General features: G+C 27.7%; 1 protein-coding gene across 3 annotated transcripts in view; it reads right to left on the reverse strand.

The window, feature by feature from the left end:
* The window catches only part of LOC114119754 (protein CBFA2T1), a 57271-nt gene that overhangs the window by 21525 nt on the left and 11033 nt on the right, over positions 1 to 24713 (reverse strand). For all 3 annotated transcript variants that reach the window (XM_027981451.2, XM_050202206.1, XM_027981442.2), the window contains one exon: positions 18079 to 18196. In XM_027981451.2, coding sequence (XP_027837252.1) covers positions 18079 to 18193 — 115 coding nt within the window. In that variant the 5' untranslated portion in view covers positions 18194 to 18196. The remainder of the gene's footprint in view (positions 1 to 18078; positions 18197 to 24713) is intronic.

Genomic DNA, 24713 nt, shown 5'->3' on the forward strand with positions numbered 1-24713 from the left:
GCACAAAAGCCGCCGCTCGTCATCGGTTATATATATCATATAATATATGTGTGTGTGTGTGTATAATATAATATATATGTACAGCCACCAAAAGCCACGCCGGCTTTGCCCGCCCAGTACGTGTCCGAGTGTTCGTGACACGTCCATTAGCGAAATTCTGTTGTGTCATACACATAAACACACCGCCACACCGTCGTCGCCGTCGTTTCTGCGAGTTATTAGTTTTGGCTGCAACTCCTGCGGTTGATGTGCCGCTAGCTGCTGCCGAGCGTCGGCAATGGGAACGCGATTCATCGGCGGCGGTGACGGTGGAGGTAGTGTTGCAGGAGGTAGTGGTGGCGGTTGTGACGTGGGTTTCGCGCGGGCGTGTGGTAAAGGAAAATACGTCAGTACGTGGGTGGGGGTGACATGTATATTTGCCCCGAAGAAGTTTTCGGGGCTTCGAGCTCGAGCTGTAAGTACACGAGCGTTCCTGTGGTTCGTTTCTGGCGCAATACGCGACGTTTTCTTCCGTCGTTTAAATAATCGTATACGAAAGGTAACAAACAACAATATTATAATATAATACGTCATGTATAAACTATGAAGGTACCAGAAATAAATGCTATATAACGAGAAACATAACTATCTAGGTATAATACCTTTTATTATACCTAATTATTATATTACTATGATAATTTGTAAGCACTTACATATTATAAGTTTATCTTACATTGTGTCGCTCGTGTAAAATTAAATAATGTCAGCGATTTATCCTGGTGTAAACTTCGTTAAATATAGCTATTAGCTACAAATATTTTTTACATATTATTCGAGTTGTTTTGATCAAATATAAAATACCTATTACCTATAGATTTAAAATTAAATTCAATTATAATAACTAGAAGTTTTATTTTAAGTAAACAAAACAACCCTATTGAAACAAAAAAGTTTTCGTTTATTGTGAGCTATGTTTGTGTGGGCTTTTTTTTTAAATAGGAAATTGAAAAATCAACATAAAGGTGCATATCCTATGGTATAGACTATAGGGTATAGAATTACCGACATACCAAATTTTAGAATCATAATTTTAATAGATTTGGCTATGGATCTCATAATTACATGTATATTGTATATATACACACAAACATTTTCCTTTTATTAAAATATATTCGCAAGGTGATTCACGAGTGGATATTATATTCAGTGGTGTTTATAAATATGATTAAACTATTTGAAAAAAATGACAAGCTTTTAATTATTAAATTGTATTTGTTTATTTATTAATCGTTATAATCGTAATTTAAGATTTGAGGATGAAATAATAGTGCGATATTATATAGTTTAGGGACTGTATATATTTAATATTATTATTTGTTACGCCTATAGGTAATAACATTCTAAATACAGCCTCACATACCTCATGAAATTATACAATTAGTTGTACATAGAAAGTAAAAATTACAGGTATGGATATACCAAATGTTTAGTTATTATTTTTATTTTTCCTCATTGATGTTTATATGTTGCATGTATATTGAATCTATGGATAACGTAAACTCATTACAAATCTTTATCCATATCACGTTGTGCACAGGTGTTTGAGTGAGTATACATAAAGATTATTCGACAAACAACCCTCGACATTCCTAATTTTCACTTCCACCCGTCGACCGAAAATATCTTAAACTTTTAACCCACCCTATAATCACATACATAAATACATAGGTAATTTACTTGGTGATTCATTTAACGTAAGCTAAACATTATTTTAAAAGCTATTAACATTTTTAAAAACATTTACAAAACTTAATTTTAGCCATAAAAAACAATTTTCTAAACAAATGCGTTTTACTATTTTGTATTGTTATTATTAAAATTAAAATTTAAAACTTTGCAATTTGAATTTGACAATTAGAAGTACTCTGAATAATATTCTGTTTAGGAACACAAAGTTGAAAATGTGTGTTGTCGTTCAAAAAATTAAAAAAATTAAGAAATGATTATAATAAAAAATAGTAAAACCTATATTTGTAATATTTTTAAAAATGTTATATTATAACGATTTAAAATCATGTAAAAGAAAGATTTTCAAAAAGATTATTATTTACTGAAATAATGAGTGTCTGACGTTAATAGATCATTCCATATATTATATACATTAAAATATTCTATGATAGGTACATATTACAATTACATTACATGTCTCTTAAACACGCATGGCGTGTCGACTTTAAATGTCAATGAGACAACCTTTAAATATGATATTTTATGTTTCGTAAACGACTTCTTGGAAAACATCAAATATTCAAATAAAACATTCAAGTCTTACGTACCTGACAAAATCGTATTTGTTTGTTTAAACTTTTCTATTTTTTTTTCTGGTTAATTCATGTTATAAGAGATTTTGTTCATACCGTAATGTCTAATAAATTTACTTGTTCACCAAACTTGAATGTTTTGATTTCTTAAGACATATTACATTTTTGATTAAGGTTGCAAACACAGAAGAGTAGAAGTTAAATTTTCGAATAAATGTTTGGTAATAAATTGTTTTTCTTATATATTAATTGAATACTATTTAGGCGCTCTTGGGTTAGTTGGAAAGTTCTCTAGCGACTATAAATATACGCTCACACGTTAAGCCACAGAACCCAGGTGCATGCCATGTGGGCCGAAGGTCTGCTATAAATGTGTCCAACCAATCGAATATGAACTTCCCTTTTTCCCGTTATTAGCGATGGACTACTGATGAAATCCCGGGAAATCTAAAATTGTACAAGCAAGTCCAAATTGGAACGTCGTAACTGATGAGCAGTATAAACGATACCGGTACAATATTAAAATCCAAATCAATGTCATAGTCCTTGGTTATGGTCCTAATTTACATTACCTACCTAACTGAATTTATTTGTAGGCTAGGTTGAATTATGTACTATTGTATCAGTAACACGAATAATCGTTTAACTTGATTTAAAAGAATGTATTTTATTAGTTATTTATTTTTTTTTTAATGTAAAATATCGCCGAGGGTCGAACAGTTATGGTTTAAAGTTCACTTCAGAATAACTTCTTAGTCTTACTGAAAGAGAGCAGATATTTTTTATTGATCATATAATTAAAAACGAATGTGTTGCTGTATAGTAGGTGTAAAATATACACCTGTAAATATATAACTCGTTATTGAGTAGGTCACTAAAATAAATGTGTTAACTTTGAATTCAATGATACATGTAAATGATGTAAACCAATTTTTAAGTAAAAGCTGTGACATTTTGCGGTAATCGAGGAAAACTAACAATGGTTATCAAATAATTGATTGTGTAATAATATTACAATTTTAACAAATGTACATAATTTTTTTTGGCAATTCCCGATTACTTTAAATTGTTTTACTTTTAGGTCTCCAAAGTACCTATAAACTATATCCAATTTTCTACAGGAACCTTTTTCTACCATAAAAAGTATCTCAGATATAAGAAAAATAATGCGTTATTATTAAACCAGTACATTCGTTGCTTTGTCGTTTTCCTTATAGTATCTTAAATTAAGTTAATTAAGTATGTTTTTATACAAAAATTTGTATAAATAAAAAACATAAGTAATATTTAAATAATTAAGAGTTTTAAGACAATATACATAATTTATAATTATGTATAGATTACTTTTAAATTGAATAGGTATATACAGTATACACTTTACACTTACATAGTTATATATATACTTTATACGTAAATTATATTAAGTGTAATAGATGACAATGCTGTATTGTATTGCATAGTTGTTTTCTTTGGGAGTTTAACTAACTGTTTTTTATACGAATTAAAACCATAAACTTGTACTTGTGGTCCTTTTATTTTTATTTGGCTTGAGTTCATTTATGTAAAAGTTCAGCGCTAGAGTGGTATAGATACATGTTAATAATTTATTATTATAGTGATTTGTCACATACTTCCAAAACACATTTAATTTGAAATAATAAATAGTTTTGAATTTTCAAACGTGAAGTATTCTACATACTCATTCTACCCTTATTTCACACACGTTAATTTTATCTCTCTGGCATTTTTCTTCTGTCTTGAACTACCTCTTATTCTCTCTTTATCTCTTTCTCTCTCTCTCTCTCTCTTCTCTCTCTCTCTCTCTCTCTCTCTCACTCTCTCTCTCTTAACCAATTTCTCTCTAACTCCTCCACAACAATTTTCTCTCCGTAATCATAACTGTCAGGCAGCTTGTCTAAAGTTTGAAGCCGAAATTAACGGAGGAATTCTTCTCATGGCGCACCGGCGGCAACGAGAATAAGCAGCTCGGAGTTGTTGATCCACGTGGTGCGGAGGGAAGTGCATTTATAGAGATAAGAACGGATACGTGCCTAGTAGTCGTTCGCAGGACTTGACACGGATCATGGCGTTTGTTTATTTTTCTAATGGCACTGGTAAACATATTATTGTTGACGTAGCCCAGTGTGTTTTTATATGATAACACGGCCGATGGTATATATGTATTATGTGTGTATACTGTATATATATATATATATATATATATAAGCTCTCTTTTAGCCGTTTTCCAACGTAAATACATAATATGCGGATAAAAATCATCGAGAGACAAACTACAAAAACTAAATATATAATATTATACACATACTACAGTGACCCATACTATACCCACTCAATCACGTGCAGAAATACAAATAAACGTTTATACATACAACATATTCGTACACACACTACTACACATCGTATATTATATATTATAATAACGCACAATACAATATTTAAAAATAAATCAGCCCAGCTGTTTCACAACGACGACTACTCCAATTTCATCTATCGCGAAATTAGCGTAAATCCGTTGACTTTACGACCTATATTAATTTATATTACCGTTTGAAATATGAATATTATATATATATAATACATAAATATATGTTCGGTGCATTATACCACCGCTATCGTGCAACAGAAGTTCCTAATCGATTTCTGTAAAAATTGGTTGCATCTGGGAAGTTAAAGTTAAGCTGTGACCGGTCGACCGATACCGTTAACGTGCACCTGAGCTCCATCACATTGCGAAATAACCCTATATATACCCGCCACCGCGCCTAATCCCTTGCTATCCATTCAACCCCTCGCCGCCGGCACAAGCTGCTGCCACCGTTCCCGTCATCCTTCAACATTAATAACATATCCAGATACCATTATAATATATAATGCTTTATATATATATTATGTAGGTTATAGTCTAAAGGTATAGCTGTAAGTGTACCCACTTTACAACAATCATTGTCGCGTTTCGAACACACAATAGATAGGATATAATATTATGAGTACAAAACATAAAAAACCGACCGAATTATTCAAAAATGACCAAGATATTATCATTAAACTATTATCTTATCTTATTACTATTTTTATTATTTGAAACCTCTTATGTTTTAATACGAATTCTTAACTACATAGCTTGTAAATTTGGTGACCTTTTCAAGTATCTTCCTATAAACATACATCACTTATTAAACATAATTAAGCTAGCAGATCGCAAAATTAATAAATCACGGTATAAATAGGTGTATACATGAATAATTATTGAAACGCTATTATGTACTAGGTTTGTAAATTATTTTTGGTTTATATACATATATTCATATATATATTTAAATAGTATTACGTGAAATATAAATGTTTAATAAATACATTTTTATTATTTATTAATATATGCGATGTGCGTATAATTATTTTCACATTGTTTTATAGTAGAAAATGGTTAGCAATTAAAAGTAAAAAGGTTGAATGTTGTTATATTTTAATTTTAGGATATTTGTAAAAACTGCAGGGGAAAACCAATTAATGTGTGCAGATGTTTATACCTAATATTTTAAAAAACTCCTGTAAAAAATATGTGTAGTACAACTATTGAAAAAATCAAATTTGTTTTAAAATTTACTATTAGACTATGGAATAATAACTTGTTATCACGGAAAAATAATGGGCATTTACCACTTTCTTTCCAGGTGAATATAGAACATGTTCAATGTATACAAACCAGATCCCCGCAGCAATACAAAATGTTGTTTTTTATATAATAAAGGCTGTAATTAAGTAATTTGAACGGTTTTTTTTTAAATCAAAATTTTGTTTCTAATCAACCGCATTAGAGTTGAATAACAAATTCTATGAAAATTAAGCAGCTATTTTTTGTCACCCACACCTGTTGGTGAATAGAAACATCGTACTTAAAAAATTTATAAAATCAAATTTTATAGTTGGATTATCATTTAAATTTCTATCATGTAGTACACGGTGAGACCCAAATTTCGATGTAATTAACAACATTGTACATATTTTGCATCCAGTGATATAACTCCTGAAAAGTGTTAACCTGTTTCTATTCATCCACAAATACGGTACTTAAATATTATTTAACAATATGGATATCTATGATTTGTTTCAAAGCCTAGTTCTAGACTCGTTCAAAATCAAATAGGTAGATTATGATTTCAATTTTAGTAAATAAACTATTTTGCTCCCCCCTCCCTTCAATCAAATTTTTACCCAGTTACGACACTAATAGTTTGTGACGTATAATTAGATTTTACCGATTTCAATTAATATTAAAATGCATAATATCATTGTTCATGCTTTGTAATTACTAATTAGTATGCATAATGTAGTACTATGTATACATAATTAAAGATAATAATATGTATGTATGACTCTGTGTCTTACAGCTTAATCGTTGTTCATATGAATATAAGAAACGAGACGCGATAGTGGATAGGGGACATCTGTCGGATTTATTATATTATTATTAAGGTGAGAAAAGTAACAACGTGAGAATATAATTAATGATATATATTATAATGTATGATATACCTCGCAATAGCTCACCAATGTTATTATTATAATTATTATAAACAATCAATAATTAACACAAAAAATAGATTCACCAAATTTTACCAATTATTATTTGTTTATATCATATTATATTGTAATTGAGCAATCATTTTGCGTGTACGTATCATTGATCAATGTTCATTTTTTTCATAAAAATTGCTCTACGGACCACGGATTTTGCCACAATTGTTTACCAAGGAATTTTTATTAAAAAAATCTCCAGAATTATACGCATTTTTGAGTCAAATTAAAAATCTTGAAAAATTTACGAATAGATATATTGATATTATAGAATAACAACGTAATTGAACACGATTAATTAGTTATGTAATAATATTATTGAAGATAATATTTTTACTAAAGAAAATTTGGAAAAAGAGATGCACATTTTGAGAATTAAATTAGTCTCTAACAAAAGTAGTTGACCATGCAAAGACGTAAATTTTCCATCAGACTAGAATTTTCTATGACAACTATCAAAGTCCAAGGTCAAATACTTAAATATATTGATGGAAACTTAAGAACACTAGTTTTTTTTTGTGCGGAATGTTGTACGTCGCTTTTTCACGAGTAAAAATAAAAAAACAGTTTAAAAATACTTTTACACAAGCAAATTTTCACCACTCTTGATAAAACGTGGACAAAAACATTAAATAATTTACAGACTATTTTAATTATTGTTTAAAATTACTAATTTTAAGATTTTAATAATGAAACTTTTCTTGGACATTCTAGACGACTTAAATGAGTTATATCAACCTGCCTTTACGGTCTAAATCTCTGATTTTGTTAAACTCACCACAAATTCGATCCTTCATAAAATAATCTTATTTTTGTTTTATGATAATAAAAATAAATGAAGTGTAAGCAGAATACATATAAGCAATATTCATTCAAACAAAAAAGTGGGCAAGTGAGTACCGCTCTGCTGTACATTAGGTGCTGTATGGATCATTATTATATATTATAGGAGTGTTAAATTTGAATCCAATGATAGTTATCATTGTATACGAAAAACGATTCTGAACGAAGATGATTTGTCAGCCTAGGATATAATTTCTAGTGGTTGGTGAAAAAGGTGGTTTAAAAAAACCAGCTTATATTAAAAAATATTTTGAAAATTAAATCACGTAAAGAAAACGCGAATCTTAATAACTGGTAAAATTTTCAAGTATCTACGACTTGTACTTTTTGAATAATAACAAATATTTAAAATCGTTTGAGGATAAATCGTTATCGTTACGCTATTTCGTTAAAATTTAAAATTCAAACGCACTTAAAATTTTTCCTATAATGATGCTTCGAGTTTTCTCTATAGCTACTTGAAGGAAAACTTATGGAAAACTTAGTGTTGTATTTTTAATCCTTAGTTATAAACACAAAAAATTTTATGATTTTTCAACTTCAAATATTTCGCAAATATTCATAATTTTGACGAATTTTCGTCAAAATTTGAACTTCAAATGCTAATAAAAAAAAATTGTGCCTATGTATTCTTATAATTTTTTAATCACTATAAGAATAACATATGAGGAACTTTGTATTAAATTTTCAAGTATTTTGATAGGGCCAAAAAAAATTTTATCGACACTTCAAAAATATTTTTTCAGAAAAATTGAAAATTTCAGTTGTCTATAAATAGCTCAAAAAAAGTCAAAATATTTTGAAATTTAAATCACGTAAAGAAAACGCGAATCTTAATAACTGGTAAAATTTTCAAGTATCTACGACTTATACTTTTTGAATAATAACAAATATCAAAAATCGTTTGAGGCTAAACTGTTATTTAACGCGGTTTTTGTAAAAATTTAAATTTCAAACACTCATAAAAATTTTTTGCCTGAATCCGGTAGAGTTTTTTTTACAGATATTTGAAGAAAAATGTATGGAGAACCTTGTACCAAATTTTCAAAACTTAGTTATAAAAGAAAAAAATTTTATGATTTTTCAACTTCAAAATTACTTGCAAATTTTCGCGTTTTCGACAGATTTCGTAAAAATTTGAACTAAAAACGCTTATAAAAAAAAATTGTGACTAACGATTTTTAATTTTTTTTAGCTACATTAAAAACAACTCATAAGGAACCTTGTATTAAATTTTCAAAACTTTTTGGTCATCCAAAAATTTTTTATCGACACTTTAAAAAAAATTTTTCAAAAAAATCGAAAATTTCAGTGGTCTATAAATAACTCAAAAAAAGTCAAAATTTTTTGAAAATTTAACTATATACGGATACCACTGACATTAACATTTGGTGAAAATTTCAAGTATTTTCAGTGATTAGTTTTTGAATTACAACCATAAAAAAAAATCGATTTGGTCGAAAACTGGTTTTGCTTAAAAATTGCCGTTTTTCCGTCATTTTTTTTTTGTTTTTCTCGATTTTTTTGAAAACTGTTGGAAAATGTTAACTTTTTACCTCTATAATGCACCAAGGATATTCACTTTTACATCGGAAACCACCCCCATAGTTTGAAATTGGAGCATTATTTCGACTAGTTATGCTGTACACAGACACAAAAAAAAAAAAAAAAAAACACACATCATTGTAAAATCAATACATTCATCACTTCGTTCAGAATCTAATATGTTGTTTATGAAAAATGGAAGTCGAGCTAAGATTGGTATTTATTATTATTCCGTCACGCATTGAAAGACAATTTGTTTCCGAAACACTCAATATTGTCTTGTGCGTTTTTGTGGGTTTTTTTTTCGTACAAGTCGTATTTATTTTAGGTCTCAGCGGGGCTATTCAAAATCATGGCGATGCTTATTGCCAATTTTATTCTCCACAACCACGTTTATCACTGGGAAATGTTTCGCTGCAAACGCTGCCACGCGATAACGCCCGCATGGTTTTATTGCAGCTATTCTCCCCACCACTCGACCACAACACACACCCTTTCAGTACTTTCGACAGTATCATCGGCTTGTACGAATTATCTTCCATGGTCAGGTAGGTATCACAAGATAATATTATACAAATTATAAACGTTTCATGCACTTAATAACAAAATTGCCTGTCAACAGGGAGAATACAGGATTATATCTAGATCGTTTATGAGATCAAAAGTTTAACAATGGTTAAGTTTGCAAGGATAGAATATAGTTAGAAGTGACTTAGAACAGGCATGAAATACACCCCTTTTTCTCTCCAACCGTTCAATCGTTTATATCCTTATTACATTCTAAAATAAAAGATTATGCCTACTTATCATAGACAAAATATGAAACATCTAATAATTAAAAATACTGAATTAGAATATGCAGTTGAAACTAAGAATTATTTGAATAGAACTATCTATATTATATACATTATACCTATACATAATAAATATTATGATGTATAATTTTGATTGCGTTTACACAATTGGGGGGCTTGTTTGAAGAGAATTGTATAGTGAATGAAAAATAGTTAAGGGATATCATTCCTCTCCAAAATAAACGACTCCCAATAATTTTTTCGAACCATTGAAATCACGCAATTGAGAGAATGTGCTGGAAATGTATATTAGCTATATATACCTAATATTATGTATTTATCAAATTTTTTTTGAACTCTCACTTGACTGCTGGAAGTAATGTAATAAGAAAACCTTTTCAAACGTAGAGCTCACACAACTGACGAAAATGTATATATGATATTAAAAATATTTTATAAGAGATATTTAATTGTATATAGTAAGTATTATTAATTCATTACTATACGCGTAAATTCGTTAAATTTTAGTTTTTTAAATAAATCAGTTATAATATCTAGTTATAAGACCGATATTTTACATAATTATTACTTCATGAGATTTTTAACTTTTAATTTTTAAATAAAAAAACGCGACCTAAATTTTAATATTTTATTTCCATATTTTACTTGAATTAATTTAAAATTAACAACATAAATATAGACTATAGACATTGAAAATATAATATATGACCAGATGGCAGATAGTGTTGTTCTATGTTGGAAAAATTTACTGATCATACTTTATGAAAAAATTCTTAACGTTGTGAAAAAATGATACATTATTACCTATATAAATAATTTCGGGTGGTATAAATGCACAGTCTAAAATCTTCATGATCATGTCTATTTTACATGTGCAATTATTATTATATTGTGGCCGCAAACCTAATCGCTCTGTTAAGTTTTTACCCGCGATCGTCATCGGTTATGTGTATCATCGATCTATAATAAATTATTATAGGGCTAGGATTTATATGCTATAAATTGTAGAATAAAAAAATTATTTACCAATATTTATTTTTAACTATTAGAAAGAATAAAAGCATTTTATAATGTTAAAATAAATCGTTTTGCTTACTTTTAATTTTTAAATAAACCCACAGTCAAAATCAATGATTTTATGAAATTGAAATTAGAAATGTAATATGACGTGGCCTGTTAATATAATGGAGTTCGTGGATATAATTCATATAATTTTTAAAAGAATGCTACCAAAAAACAACATACAAATGTGATAATATCCCATGCATACCTATACTCGTATCAATTTCTGCCTATAGAAATAAATAATAATATATATTAATATAAACACGATACACGACATGTTAATGCGGCCCATGCGGTAATACACGTGTATTCGAGAAGAGTACTTAACTACTCGGCGATAGTATAAAAAAAATTATGTATACATAGACAGTAAATTCTTCTTATGTTGAATATTACTATCTCAAATTTTTCATTATTTTGAATCAAGTATTTTTTGAGACTATAGCAGGTATGCAATATGGTGCATTTTCTGCATTATCAAACTTCAAAAACATATCTGAAGATAAAAAACGAACTATAATGATGGATTAAAAAAAAAATGTATTAAATATTAAACATTATACTTCATAGCCTATGAGTCATAGGTATGTATTAGTATTTTAAGTATTCAAATGATGAATTTTATATTATTAAACTTTTTAAAATTTTTAATTAAATCAATTTATCGAACTTAATTTTGTTTCTTCGATGTTTGACATTACAAGATTTTACTGTTTTAATAAACGGTGAAAATAAAACTATAGAAGTGTTGAAAAAAAGAATATCGTATGCGGTGCAAAAACGATACAATAATATATTACGTGCACGCTGCTGCAATATCATCTATCAAGATTAAACACGTCTCGTTGGAAGTGTGGGGAAAGATCCTTAGTGGGGAGGAAAATCCGTAGTGGAGGGGTGGGGCCAGGACTGGTGTGTATTTAATATTTGGAACTCGACGGTTTGTCGAGTGTCATCTAAATAGCGAATTGATTATTCGCCAAGCAGAGCAGACCCTCTGGCGCCCGGCCAGCCGCCACTGCCGCCACCCCAGTGAATCGCCACGGAGGTTCCGCGATATATGCCCGCTGTTCTGGGCTGCCGCTGGCGACGATCGTGCGGTGCGTGCAGTGTACACAGCTGAACTTTTTCAATTTATTTCCAAGCACGCAAAATTCGGTTAATTAATATGTACGGGTTTTTTTTGTTTTGTTTTATTGAAAATTAAAAAACAACTCTGAAACCAATACTGATTTCAAAACCACCAAAAACCGCATCTTGTTCACAACCATAATATTATATATTTACATAACGTCGCCGTCACAGTCGTTTGGATATCTCTTCGAATTCTTAATATTACTTTGCCGCCCGCAGATATATCATTTTGACGCAACGATTGTAATTATTTTACTCTCGCCTCGAATAATTATTATTCTAATGATGATAATAAATGAGAAAAAAAATTAAATTTGAAATTAAAAATGAGTTTTCTATGGTTGTATTTTTATGAAAATAAATATAGGGCACCGATAGCATTGCAAAATTGTTTTCCATAAATGTTGGTAATAATAATATTTTTATACTCATTAAACAATAACACGAATACATGCAGTACACAACTTACATGCGTTTTAGTCACTATCTACCATCATTTTATTTTTTCTAACATTTAAATGTATTAAATAGTTTTATATTATCGCAGTTTAATTAATTGTATTTCATAAATTCACAATATTGTAAGTCGTCATACATAATGTTCTTATTAGAACTTACATTAAGTCCAACATGCGACTGTAGCAATGAAGGACAAACTATATAACATATTATCAAGGTATGTCAGGAAGAGAAAATTTAGACGAGGTAGGTATCGGGGGAATTTGTGAAATACGCCAGAAGCAATGGAATGGATCAAAAGCTTAAGCATGCTACTGTAATTCTAAAACTTTTTCATAATACATTAATTGTTATCATTATTTAATACTGCTGATTTTATAATTCTATTATTAACCGTTATTATTATTATTATTTACAATTTGTTAATTACCATTAGTTAATTTTATTATGCATTTCATTTATATTAAGTACTAAAAAATTTTAAAACGATAATTTCATTTGTTGGTATACGAATAAATAAATATTACATAATATTCAACATTATTGAACTCTTTTCACAATAAACATAATATTAAATTTAACTTATTTATCTATACATGATGGTCGTCTACGAAGAATTCATCTCATTTGTAGGTACAAAATTATTATTAGAGTACCTAATGAAATTTTAAAACAAAATCGCTTATAGAATGCTATTGTTTGATCTCAACTATTTTCTATGGGTTCCGAAATGACAATTCGTAATGAAAATATTACGAGTAAAAATTTATTTTCACGTAGAATTATCATATTAAACAAGTACTCAATATTAATTGCAGAATACTTGCTACATACATTACGTAGTAAAATTTAGATACTGGGATTTAATACGCTCGCAAAATGAGCTTTCCTAACTTGTTATAATTACATTGATAAACGAAATGTCTAATACTTCATAATCATACATTACTGCATAAGTATAAAATTTAAAAGTTTTTGATCAAATCTTTGATCTGTTCTAACAACAGACTACAGAGGGTACTAAGTCTCTATAAGACCGGGAAACAAAATTGTCGAATTTAGTATTCGCCTACATAAAACATTTATTTACATGAACAAATAGGTCAAATAATGCACAAATGAAAATTTTTTATTCACTCGGTCTCTAATGAATAAATAATTTGTTATTTAATTCACCCAAATTAAATTCCCCCTCTTCTACGGTGTAATATCGACGTATTGTTTTTAAATTTTTGTTTTTGTATACAAACTGTGAGCTACACATCTAAAGCGACAAAGGACCGTTCTGATAACATTAATTGCATAGCGATTTTACAGACGCAACATATTATTATAGCGACGACATAAACGATAATCAAAATTACGGGATTCACGATAATGTATACTCAATTAATTAAAATCCTTACAAAAATAAATAAATACATTGTCATAATATATGTTAATTATTAATATTAATTCATAGAAATTATTAGGTGCATCGACATCAAAAGCAGTATTTTTTTTTTTTTTTGCTTAAACTGAAAATAATGTTTTTTTGCAGAAAAGTTAACATCAAAACTTTTTCATGGTGTTGGGGAAACTTTATAAGGCTTAGAATACAAACACCACGGCGTTACAAAATATTTTGTTTTACAATTCCTTTTCTTCCCTTCCACCATAAAAATAAATAAACAATAGTGAAAACACTCAATAAAATGAATCGAGAATGATGATGATTATTATTGGTCGGGTGACACGTAAAAACTTTGGAGTGGTTCGAGTCCGGACAAAGTCAATATACACAGTACACGCTTTCCGTTATATATATAATATTTAAGTATGCTTCTCGGACTTAAGCGGTAAAGTTGGCCAAGGTTCCGCTTTTGGAATTACTTTCTAAACTTTAATTAATAACTCTGTCCACCACCACAACTACAACTGCCACTACTATTACAACCAAACTATATACATAATACATACTATGTACAAACATATAGTGCATCGAATCTTTACCACTAATAATATATAGGTGGTACGGTAATGGTGAGTATATGACTTATACATATATATAATATATATATGTATATATTATATCTATATGGATTTCAGATAAATCATATTTGGCACGTGGAACGATGGCAGCGGTGATGATGTGGCGGGGGGCGTTGGACTTCTGGGTAAAAGGGTTTACAATCGGCCGAACATTATAATAAATTTTGGGTTTTAATAAATGCGAGAGAGAGGTGGTGGCGTGAAAGTTATTGGAAGGAGACCAAGAATGGCGCCATATTTTACTAAAGAACGTCAATCGCAGGTGTCGGAGAGCAGGGGTATGCGCGTGTAACAGACGTGCTGGCTTCAATTTGCCTTATAATAATATTTTGCTTTTTTTTATTATTATTCTTTTTTTTCCTTATTACAAAACTTGACACTTAATTTTCGTTCGCAGCGCTGGTTTTACAACTTACACTCACATAATATCTCGCATTGTATATACGTTCCTGCAGTAAGCAGCTATTCCACTTTTATGCAATTGACGGCAGCGGCGGTTCAACTAGAGTAATATACCATATATCTGTGAGTGTACGTGAAAGAGTGTGTTTCTATTTCATACACGTTTTTCAAGAGAAATTTAAAGAATTATGTGAAATCATTTAATATTTTTTCTTTATTCGCTAACAAATAAGTTCTTCGTAATTATTAGTATTACTATAATGTGCAGTTCACACTCTACACAAGAGTGTATTGAAACACGATTGAAACTGCTTCATGTCGAATTACTGAGGTTAAATATAATGAATCATTTATATAATAAAATATAGGTATTCCTATAGAAAATTAAACTTGAAAATCACAGATTCTCTAATACAGATAAATTTCCGTTAGTACTTGGTATTTTAGGTGATTTATTAAACATGCTCACTCGCCTTTAATCTTCCATATAATAATAATATCCAATATCCATATTGTAATGTTAATTTAGACTACATTTTCAAAAAATATGGTGTTTCACTAATGTATGTCATGTAGTTGTGATACATTTTTTTTTCAAATGCAAAATACCTACTTATTGTTTAGGAGAGGATTTTTTGAAAATATTAAGCTTACAAAATGTGATTGGAATGATTTTGCAAAATTATTTTTGTTATTTCGATGTCTGTGTAGTTCACAAAATTCAAAAACTTAAAATTCCGATAATTCATTTATAAAATATTTGTAAGCACGAGTTTTTAAAACAAATAACAATAGATACTCTAAGTACTGAGGATATTTGTATGTTGGTGAATGGAGCGGTGTTTCTGAACCAGTCATTATTTTTTGAGGGAAAAAATGAGGTGAACATATTTTCAGAATAGGTCATGGAAGTGTATGCGAATTAATATGAGTACTTTTTAATTAATGACATGATTTTATTTATGAATTTCACATGTGGAGGGGGCTATAGTCTGTGATTTTTCATTAAATTAGTTTTAATTCAAAAAATATTAATAGTAGACAACTTAAAATATTCCATTAGGTATTACTTAAATTATCAATCATTGTTATTTTTTATCACATATTTTTCAAAATACTTGATTTAAGTTTAATTTAAGTTATTTTTATCACCACAATCTCATCCACTCATTATTTTACATTAAGTCTATCGATTTAAAATGTGTTAATAATATTATAACAATAATATATTATGTGATGTTTTTATTAGATTTATTCAATCTACCATATTAGTCAGTAATAATGTGAAAAAATAAATAACTAAATAACTAATAGTAAATAATATAAATAAATTATAAAATACCATTAAAAATAGAAGTTGATATACCTATTTCACCCCAAATCGTTTTTTGTATGCAATGAAATACTATTAAATTCAATCAGTGATACTCCCAAATCCCAAAGTACAATCGAATTCTATTATTTAATACAACAAAGTGATTTCCTTGATTATTTGTTAATTGACATTTAAAGTCATTTATCAATTTTAATAAAACTGATTATTTTTTAATTATTATAATTTATAAATTAAAACCCAATTCAAATAATAATTAAGAAGTGATATATATATATTACTATACATAGTATTACTACGTATATAGCAAATATTAACGAATATTTTCATCAACCAAAATTTTACAAATGCTTAAACGTCGCGAAAGCAAAGAATGATCTTTCATCAAATAGTAACTATTTTGGTTCATACTTAATGCTTATTCATGTGTATAATATACATATTATGTATACAATACTAAATTAAAATCATTTCCCATTATGTATTTGATTTTAAATAAAAAATGAGAATGGAAAATTATATCTATATAAATAACATGTACAACTATGCATCTAACATACATTCGTGAATATTGTTTATCCTTATTTTTATATTTAGACCTTTTCATAAATCTTATGACCAGTGACCACCAATGCATTATTCAAATACTATGATCCTTTTTTATTTTAAAGTTCAAATTCAATAAGTAATAGCCAATAAATTTATTGGTTTAAATAAAATACAATGATAAAAACAAGAAATGAAGTATTAATATAGTATTGTAAGTTTTACAATGAAATGTTATGTTTATATTCTTTACGAGTACATTTTTATCAGGTTAATTTACCTGAATTAAGTGGTATAAAAGTTTCATGTACAATATACTATGAAATGATACAACTATAAATATTTATTGTATGTAAATTTATATTTTTATATTATATTGGAAATTAAACACATGGGCACCTATTATAGAACTTAAAAATAAACCATTTGAAGATTAATCTCAAAATAGTTACGAAAACCTACTATTTTTTTTTACTAAGCAGATTTCCATTCATCGAGAAAAAAACTAAATAATTTAAATCTAATACTTTATTTATTAAGCCATAACGAAAATTGCAATCAATTAATATTTGTTACTCTTCTTAAATTTATTTTTATATGTGATCAGGTTAATAACTATACTGAATTTTCAAATTAATAATAATATAAAACAAAAAAAATCAGTTCAGAATAATTTTAAAATTGTAACTATTCTAACCAACGTTTTAAAATCAAAAATAATAATTATATTATTATACACGATGTCGAAAGCAAAGTTTTATGATTGACAATTTTACAAATAGCTGATTAGACAGACAGATGTTCAAATTTAATATGAAGCAAAAGCTATATAGTAACTACTAAGTATACTGTAGAATGCACCTAACCTAGAAATCATATTTTAACATATATTTATTACAGCTGTGTACACCATAACCTTAAAATTATTTTTATATTCTTTATATTAAACTTATAATAATAATACTAAGAACAGCAACATAATGTGAGATGAACTTAAAAATATACTTACGAATGTGAATTCTGAATGCGGATTCCTTGTTATTGTTGTTATTTATACCTGTTTCGTCTGTCAGAATACCAGAATCCCGTTCGATCGCTTCTTCTTTTATCATTTTTGGTTCCATTAACTGAAAAAATTAACACGGATAGTAAATTATTATGTATCAAAAAAATATGTAAGTAATATGGCTAAATCGAATAGGCTTAAAAAATATATTTGATGTACATTAAACAGTATATTATTAAAGATTTTAGTAAATAAATTAATTAATACCTATCAAAATTGGATGATACTACATGCCACAGTCTACAAATAAGCTATTGACACTATAATATAATCAGCTTATGTGTACAATGTACATATAATATTATAATATTGTATACACATTATGATAATATAAATTTTACTTTAATTTTATTATTATTATTATTATTTGAGAAATAATAATACATTTTTCTCTGTATCTAATTTATTTAAAATAATCATAAGTAAAATACTCAAAGTTCTATATAATACATAACTAATAAATATATTTTATTTTATTTTTACATTGGAAGAAACTGATTTTTATTCAATATGATTATTTATAAAATATTAAAAACCTATGCATGTTGTATCAAATGAATCATTGAAAAAAATGTATAAAATACTTAACAGAGGTATACTAGGTATGTACTGAATATATTGAATACATAAGAATGTTAAACGATTAAAGCGTACTATTATCGAGAATGAAATACAATATTTCAATCATATGAAAATCCAATTAACGTACACTAGTAAAGCGTGTCAACCTCAGACAAAATATTTTTATATTAAAATACAACTTATAGTAAATTTAAATAGAAGTAGGTATATATAATATATATTAAATATTTAAATCTACTATAAGTCGTATTCTAACATGAAAATATTAAAAATATTATATTTATATCATATAACCTAATTATATAATTATAATATATATAATATTTTTTATCGCTATAATTTTTAAGTTTTTATATTTTTTAAATGACAATATACATTTTTTATTTTATATTATATTATAAAATAAAATATTTTTGGAGTATTTAAATGTTGCTCACCTAATTTTAAATACTTGTATCTACTTTTCAATTTCGAACCTATAAACTACAGTAGAAACTGCCTTGTAGTAACATACAGAAATGATGTAAATAGTCGAAGAGTAGAAAAAAAAATATTAGATAGTATTCTTTATACATCTTTTTACTATAAACATACAGTCTTGACAATTTTAGAAATGTACCCGCAATGTTATATCTTTTGTGTGATTCTTAAATCTTTATATTAGTATGTATAATTTAAATTAACTATTTCAAATAATGGGGTAATAGTGACGGTCGTTTTCAATATAAACAAAGAAGAAAATTAAAGGTCATTTGATTTTGTATTGTGTATTGATGACTTTAAGCACTACAGTTAGTTCGATTACTATTTTTACTTTCTCACAGAATACAAAGAATCGTTTTGCAGTATAATTAATAGCTTGAGATGTGTTAAGTTTTAAAAAAAAAAGTCAATGAAAAAACTCGGTTGTATCTATTGCGGCGTAGTCTACCTACTCTACCTTATACATCTAACTCACGCTTGGTGCAATTTATCCGGCACGCATCGTTGTGATGCACGAGTGGCAGTTGTCTACATAATATATATTATATTATATGTGTGTGTGTGTTATATTATTATTATTATTATTATTATTATCATCATCGTCATTACGAATACGACGACGATAGTAATATCGACTAAAAGTGGCGTGGAAAAAGCTCCTCCGAGACCGCATTTTCTTGTGCCGATGTGTATTATTAGATAAACATTAACCAGCTGCGAGCAGCCGCCCCAACTCGGTCGTCTTTTTCGAGTGTGTGTGTGTTGTGTGTGTGTGTGTGTGTGTGTGTGTGTGTGTGTGTGTGTATGTGTGAGCTGTCGGCGGCAGTCGGAAATCGTCAGTATGGAAAAAAGGACACATGTTTTCTATCGACCGGCGACTATATACACACAACGGATAGGTCCTCCGCCGCCGCCTGTACACTCTTCCGCAGCGGATTATTTCATGATGGCAGCGACGGCTTCGTGTATCGGGTCGATACTGTTCAAATCGAACTGATAATAATAAAATCTGTATAATATAATAATATAATGTATATTGCTCGATGCTGATAATGACAAGAGTCGAATAAACCGCGATACAACATAGAAAAATTAATGTTAACTGAAAAATACAAACATAGATCCATGAGACGTAAATGTATACTATATTATATATTATACATATGTGTGTGTATTAATAATATAAGAAGTATTAGGTAATGTACGTAACAACGTTGTTTTATCGAACAACACTAATTAGTTCAAAATCTATTAATGCTTTTGAAAAAATATTTTTACATAATTTCTTATCAAAATAAAACAACATTTTTAATATTTTTTATCGTTATATTATTTTAATTGTTTTCTCTTATGAATAATAATATACCTTTTTAATTTCGTAAATTGAATCAGGGTAGTTTTCTGTGAATTTCGATTCATATAAGTCAAAATTCAGACAAGTAGTTTACGAGTTATAAGTACCTAAAGTTTTGGTGAGCGAAATGAAGTGGTACCTTTTCAAAATGTTAGTCTACTACTCCGCTCACCTAAACTTTAAATACTTAAAACTCATAAACTATTAGTCTAATTTTCGATTTTTATGTATTAAAACATTTCGAAAATATGTTATCATGTTATGTATATTATCATTCAAAAAAATAAGAAAATAAAAAATATTATACGATAAAAAAATAATTTAAAAATGTATTTTTTTTAATGCTATTTCATTTCGACTAGAAATCATATAAAACATTTTTTTTCCAAAACCGTTAATAGATTTTCAATTTTGAGATAATGAGTATTTCATAAAAGAATCACCTAGTTTATTATATTTGAATCGATTCTGGACCTCAATGGTTAATTTCAGTCGGTAAATCTTTCATTTCTGCCACACAATTTATCGAAAAACACGTAATTCAAATGGATAAAAAAATAAACAAAAAAAATAAATAACTGTATTTATCCTCATACATAATATACAATGTGAAAATTAAACGTACGTATAAGTCAAAGGAGAAATCATTAATATTTATTGTCTACGAAAACGTCGAAAACGATAACAATAATATATAAAATATTATATCGGATAAACATAGAACACAAGGTTTTATCAATTTGTATTATATTATAATTATATGTAAGGCTACGTGCAATTTTATTTTTTCAACAACAAACGCAGTAAAGCACTAACAAAAAAAAAACAAACCATTAATTTTTCATCGTAAAAATGGTTATATCCGAGTTTAAACAGACTTCACAGAAATATTTTAATTCAATTGAAAGTTTTTGATATGCTAAAAGTATTCCACTCTAAAATATTTTTTTTATATATAACATGAAAACAGAATAACAATAACAAATTATAATAACCGTACAAGTACGTAAGTGTAATAGTTAACATTAAGCTATATTAGGTAAAGTCATAGTTTATGATTAGGTCAAGATTTATGTTACTGACACTTTAAGTTTAAATTGAATAGAGTTCAGTAAAGTTAAGCTAAATAATATATTATGTATATTACTCGTATTGTACTATGTCAAAAATATAGTACACCATATAAACGTAAACATTTATTCAAAATAAATAAGTTTTTAACATTCGAGGGGCATATTATTTTAAAGTTCTAAGATTACGAAAATATCGTAAATATCAAAAACAATTCATGTATGCCTCTTATAAAAGACATTTTTTTTTACTTTGACCTATAATCGCTAATACCGATGATTAATCAAGAAACAATATTTTAATGTTAGTCAAATACAAAAACATGTTGTACAAACAAACAAAAACACCTAATACAAATATTAAATCATTCTTATTAATTCACCAGTTATACATTTACGAACACGTCGGACGAGAGTGCTAGAACTTTTCCAACGCTGAGCCACCCGCATCATGCTGCCACAAACATACATATCATAATAATATAATAGTGTAAAGTGGTTTATTTTAATAATGAATAGGTACACCGTTGAAAGAAAATAAGATCGAAGCCTTTATGAATAATATTAATGATTTATGATATTATTTATTTGTTTCTGATTAAATTGTATAACTTAACATGCAACACAAGTAAAACAGATCACAAATTTGGTTAGGGATGGTATTATTTTTGATTTACCAGTAATCGGTATTTAAAAATAACAACAATCATGTAGTGACGTAGTATACAAATTTGGACCCTTTCAAAAAATAATAAATGTACCCATTGTACCCATAAAATTATTTTTAGATAAACAACATGTATATTGTATAAGAAAATTAAACGTAAGAATATTTATTATGCGAGTAGTATTTTAGTAGTACTCATTATAATTTATTATTAAATTTGACATGAATAAAAACATATTTGTTATGAAAAAGTTGATTCTTCAATATTTTTTATTTTTTCATAGAGCTTAATCTATTTCAAAAATATGGGCAAGGATTATAAATTTCCAAAGCTTTTCACTTTGTTGGCCATTAATTATACCACTGATTCATTAATTATCATAGTTATTCTGAAAATATCGTGCAACGGTAATGTCGGTAAATATAACTACCAAAAATACAACACCAACAGTAACTAATTCATGACAAAAATAACAATACTTAGCATTGTCATTAAACCACAGTGTACATTTTATTTATTTAAAATTTGATTATTGTTTTATTAGGATTTAGATTGAGAAATATTGTTTTAGACAATGTTTGACCAAAATATTATGATTAATATTACTATAATTATTTACATATTTTATAATTTAAAAAAGTAATTATTATTCTTTAGTATAAATTAATTTTGTTTAACTTTATTTTTATTAGTAATAAAATATATTTTTACTAATTTTATTTATTATAATATTTCATCAACTCATATGAGACAAATATAATAAAATGACATTTTTAAATTTTAAATTATAATTTTTATAATCTTCATAAACTTTAATCATCGGTTAAACATAGAGATATTTACCAATAATGGTATTAATTCACCGAAATAACTATATTCGATATAATGATCGAAACATCGTACATTATAGGTACCGATAATAAAAAATATGAAATACCGGTATAAACATTTTAAATATCATTTGATCTAAAATAATTACATATTATGTATATTTCAAAGCAATGAGGTGTGTAATAATAAATTATTACATTTTTTAAATAAAAACTAGCTCTAGCAGTAGATCTAAAAAAGGTCAAGATTTGACTAAAATGGAGTTTCCGTGATAGTATTTTCAAATATACCTTGTAATTTTTAAATAGGTACGAGCAACGTCATTATTCTTCACTAAACAATATAAATTAACAAACATTGTAACCAAGCACCAACATATTTTATTCAATGGACAGTCAACAGGCGAATATTACCTACCTATAATCCTTTTAATCATAAGCCTAAGCTAACGATTTAAGTGATTGAATATTATAGACACAAGCGTGCGCAGACTTCAATTTCCGATCGAGCCTGAAACATTTAATGCCTAATTCTTGGACAGTGCCCTTAATTTATTTTTTAACACATTAAAGTAGATTCTAATTGTAAATTAAAAACTGTGTAAATATAATCAAGTTATATGTGTACACAACATTAATGTACTAATTTCTAGACATATATTTTTGAAGTTAAAAATGTTCATAATGTTCTCGAACATATTGTTATAATTAAATGATATAAACCTACCCACATTTTAAATTTTTCCAGTCGAGTCAGGCTCGACCGTCTCGTCCTGTACTCACACCTATGAGTCGATATAAACTACAGGTAATGATTTAAGTAAAGTTGGTGATAATATTCTAAGTGAATCTAAATATGCAAAGATCTGAATAGAATGCAAAAAAAAAACAAATATTATTCTATTAACATGTACTATAGACAATAATTTTATGCGCACAAAAAACTTTGTCGTCACGTTTATACTTGTATCAATAACAAACAATGTTTCCAAAAAATAAGGTTTAAAACATAACAGATAAAAAAATAATATCGACATCGTGATAAAGTTTTCGAATTTGGTAAACAGATTATTTTTAAACTCGGTTCCGCCGTACGGCTCCACTGTAGACGATGAATATTGTACGGACATACACAGAGTCGGATAAACCGATTCAAACGGTGATTTCATCAGGGCTCTCTATATTTTAGATATCAAAGTATTAAATACAGACAACCTATCATAACAATTTCGGGGATGCATGATAGAGAGGACTGCATACTCTCTGATGATAATATTATTCACTAATAGCATAATACCGTGTAGTTCGATAACTAAATAATATATTTTAAGTTTTAACTCCAAAAATATTATATGAATTATTTAGACAGTTAAAGATTTATTTTAAATTATATAATATATTGTAATTAACAAATTTCCTAATCCTATCGTTTTATCAAGAATAATAGTTTAAGAAAGGGTACTTCTACGTGTAATTTTCAAAATGGGTCTCTTTGAAATCAGTGCATCTAGTATAAACGAACGGTGGTTGAGAAATGACTTCGAAATGCCAAATATAGTAGAGATGGAAATGAACAATAAAAAATAAAAGT

Source organism: Aphis gossypii, chromosome 2, assembly GCF_020184175.1.
Source record: "Aphis gossypii isolate Hap1 chromosome 2, ASM2018417v2, whole genome shotgun sequence".
NCBI classification, from domain to species: Eukaryota; Metazoa; Arthropoda; class Insecta; order Hemiptera; family Aphididae; genus Aphis; species Aphis gossypii.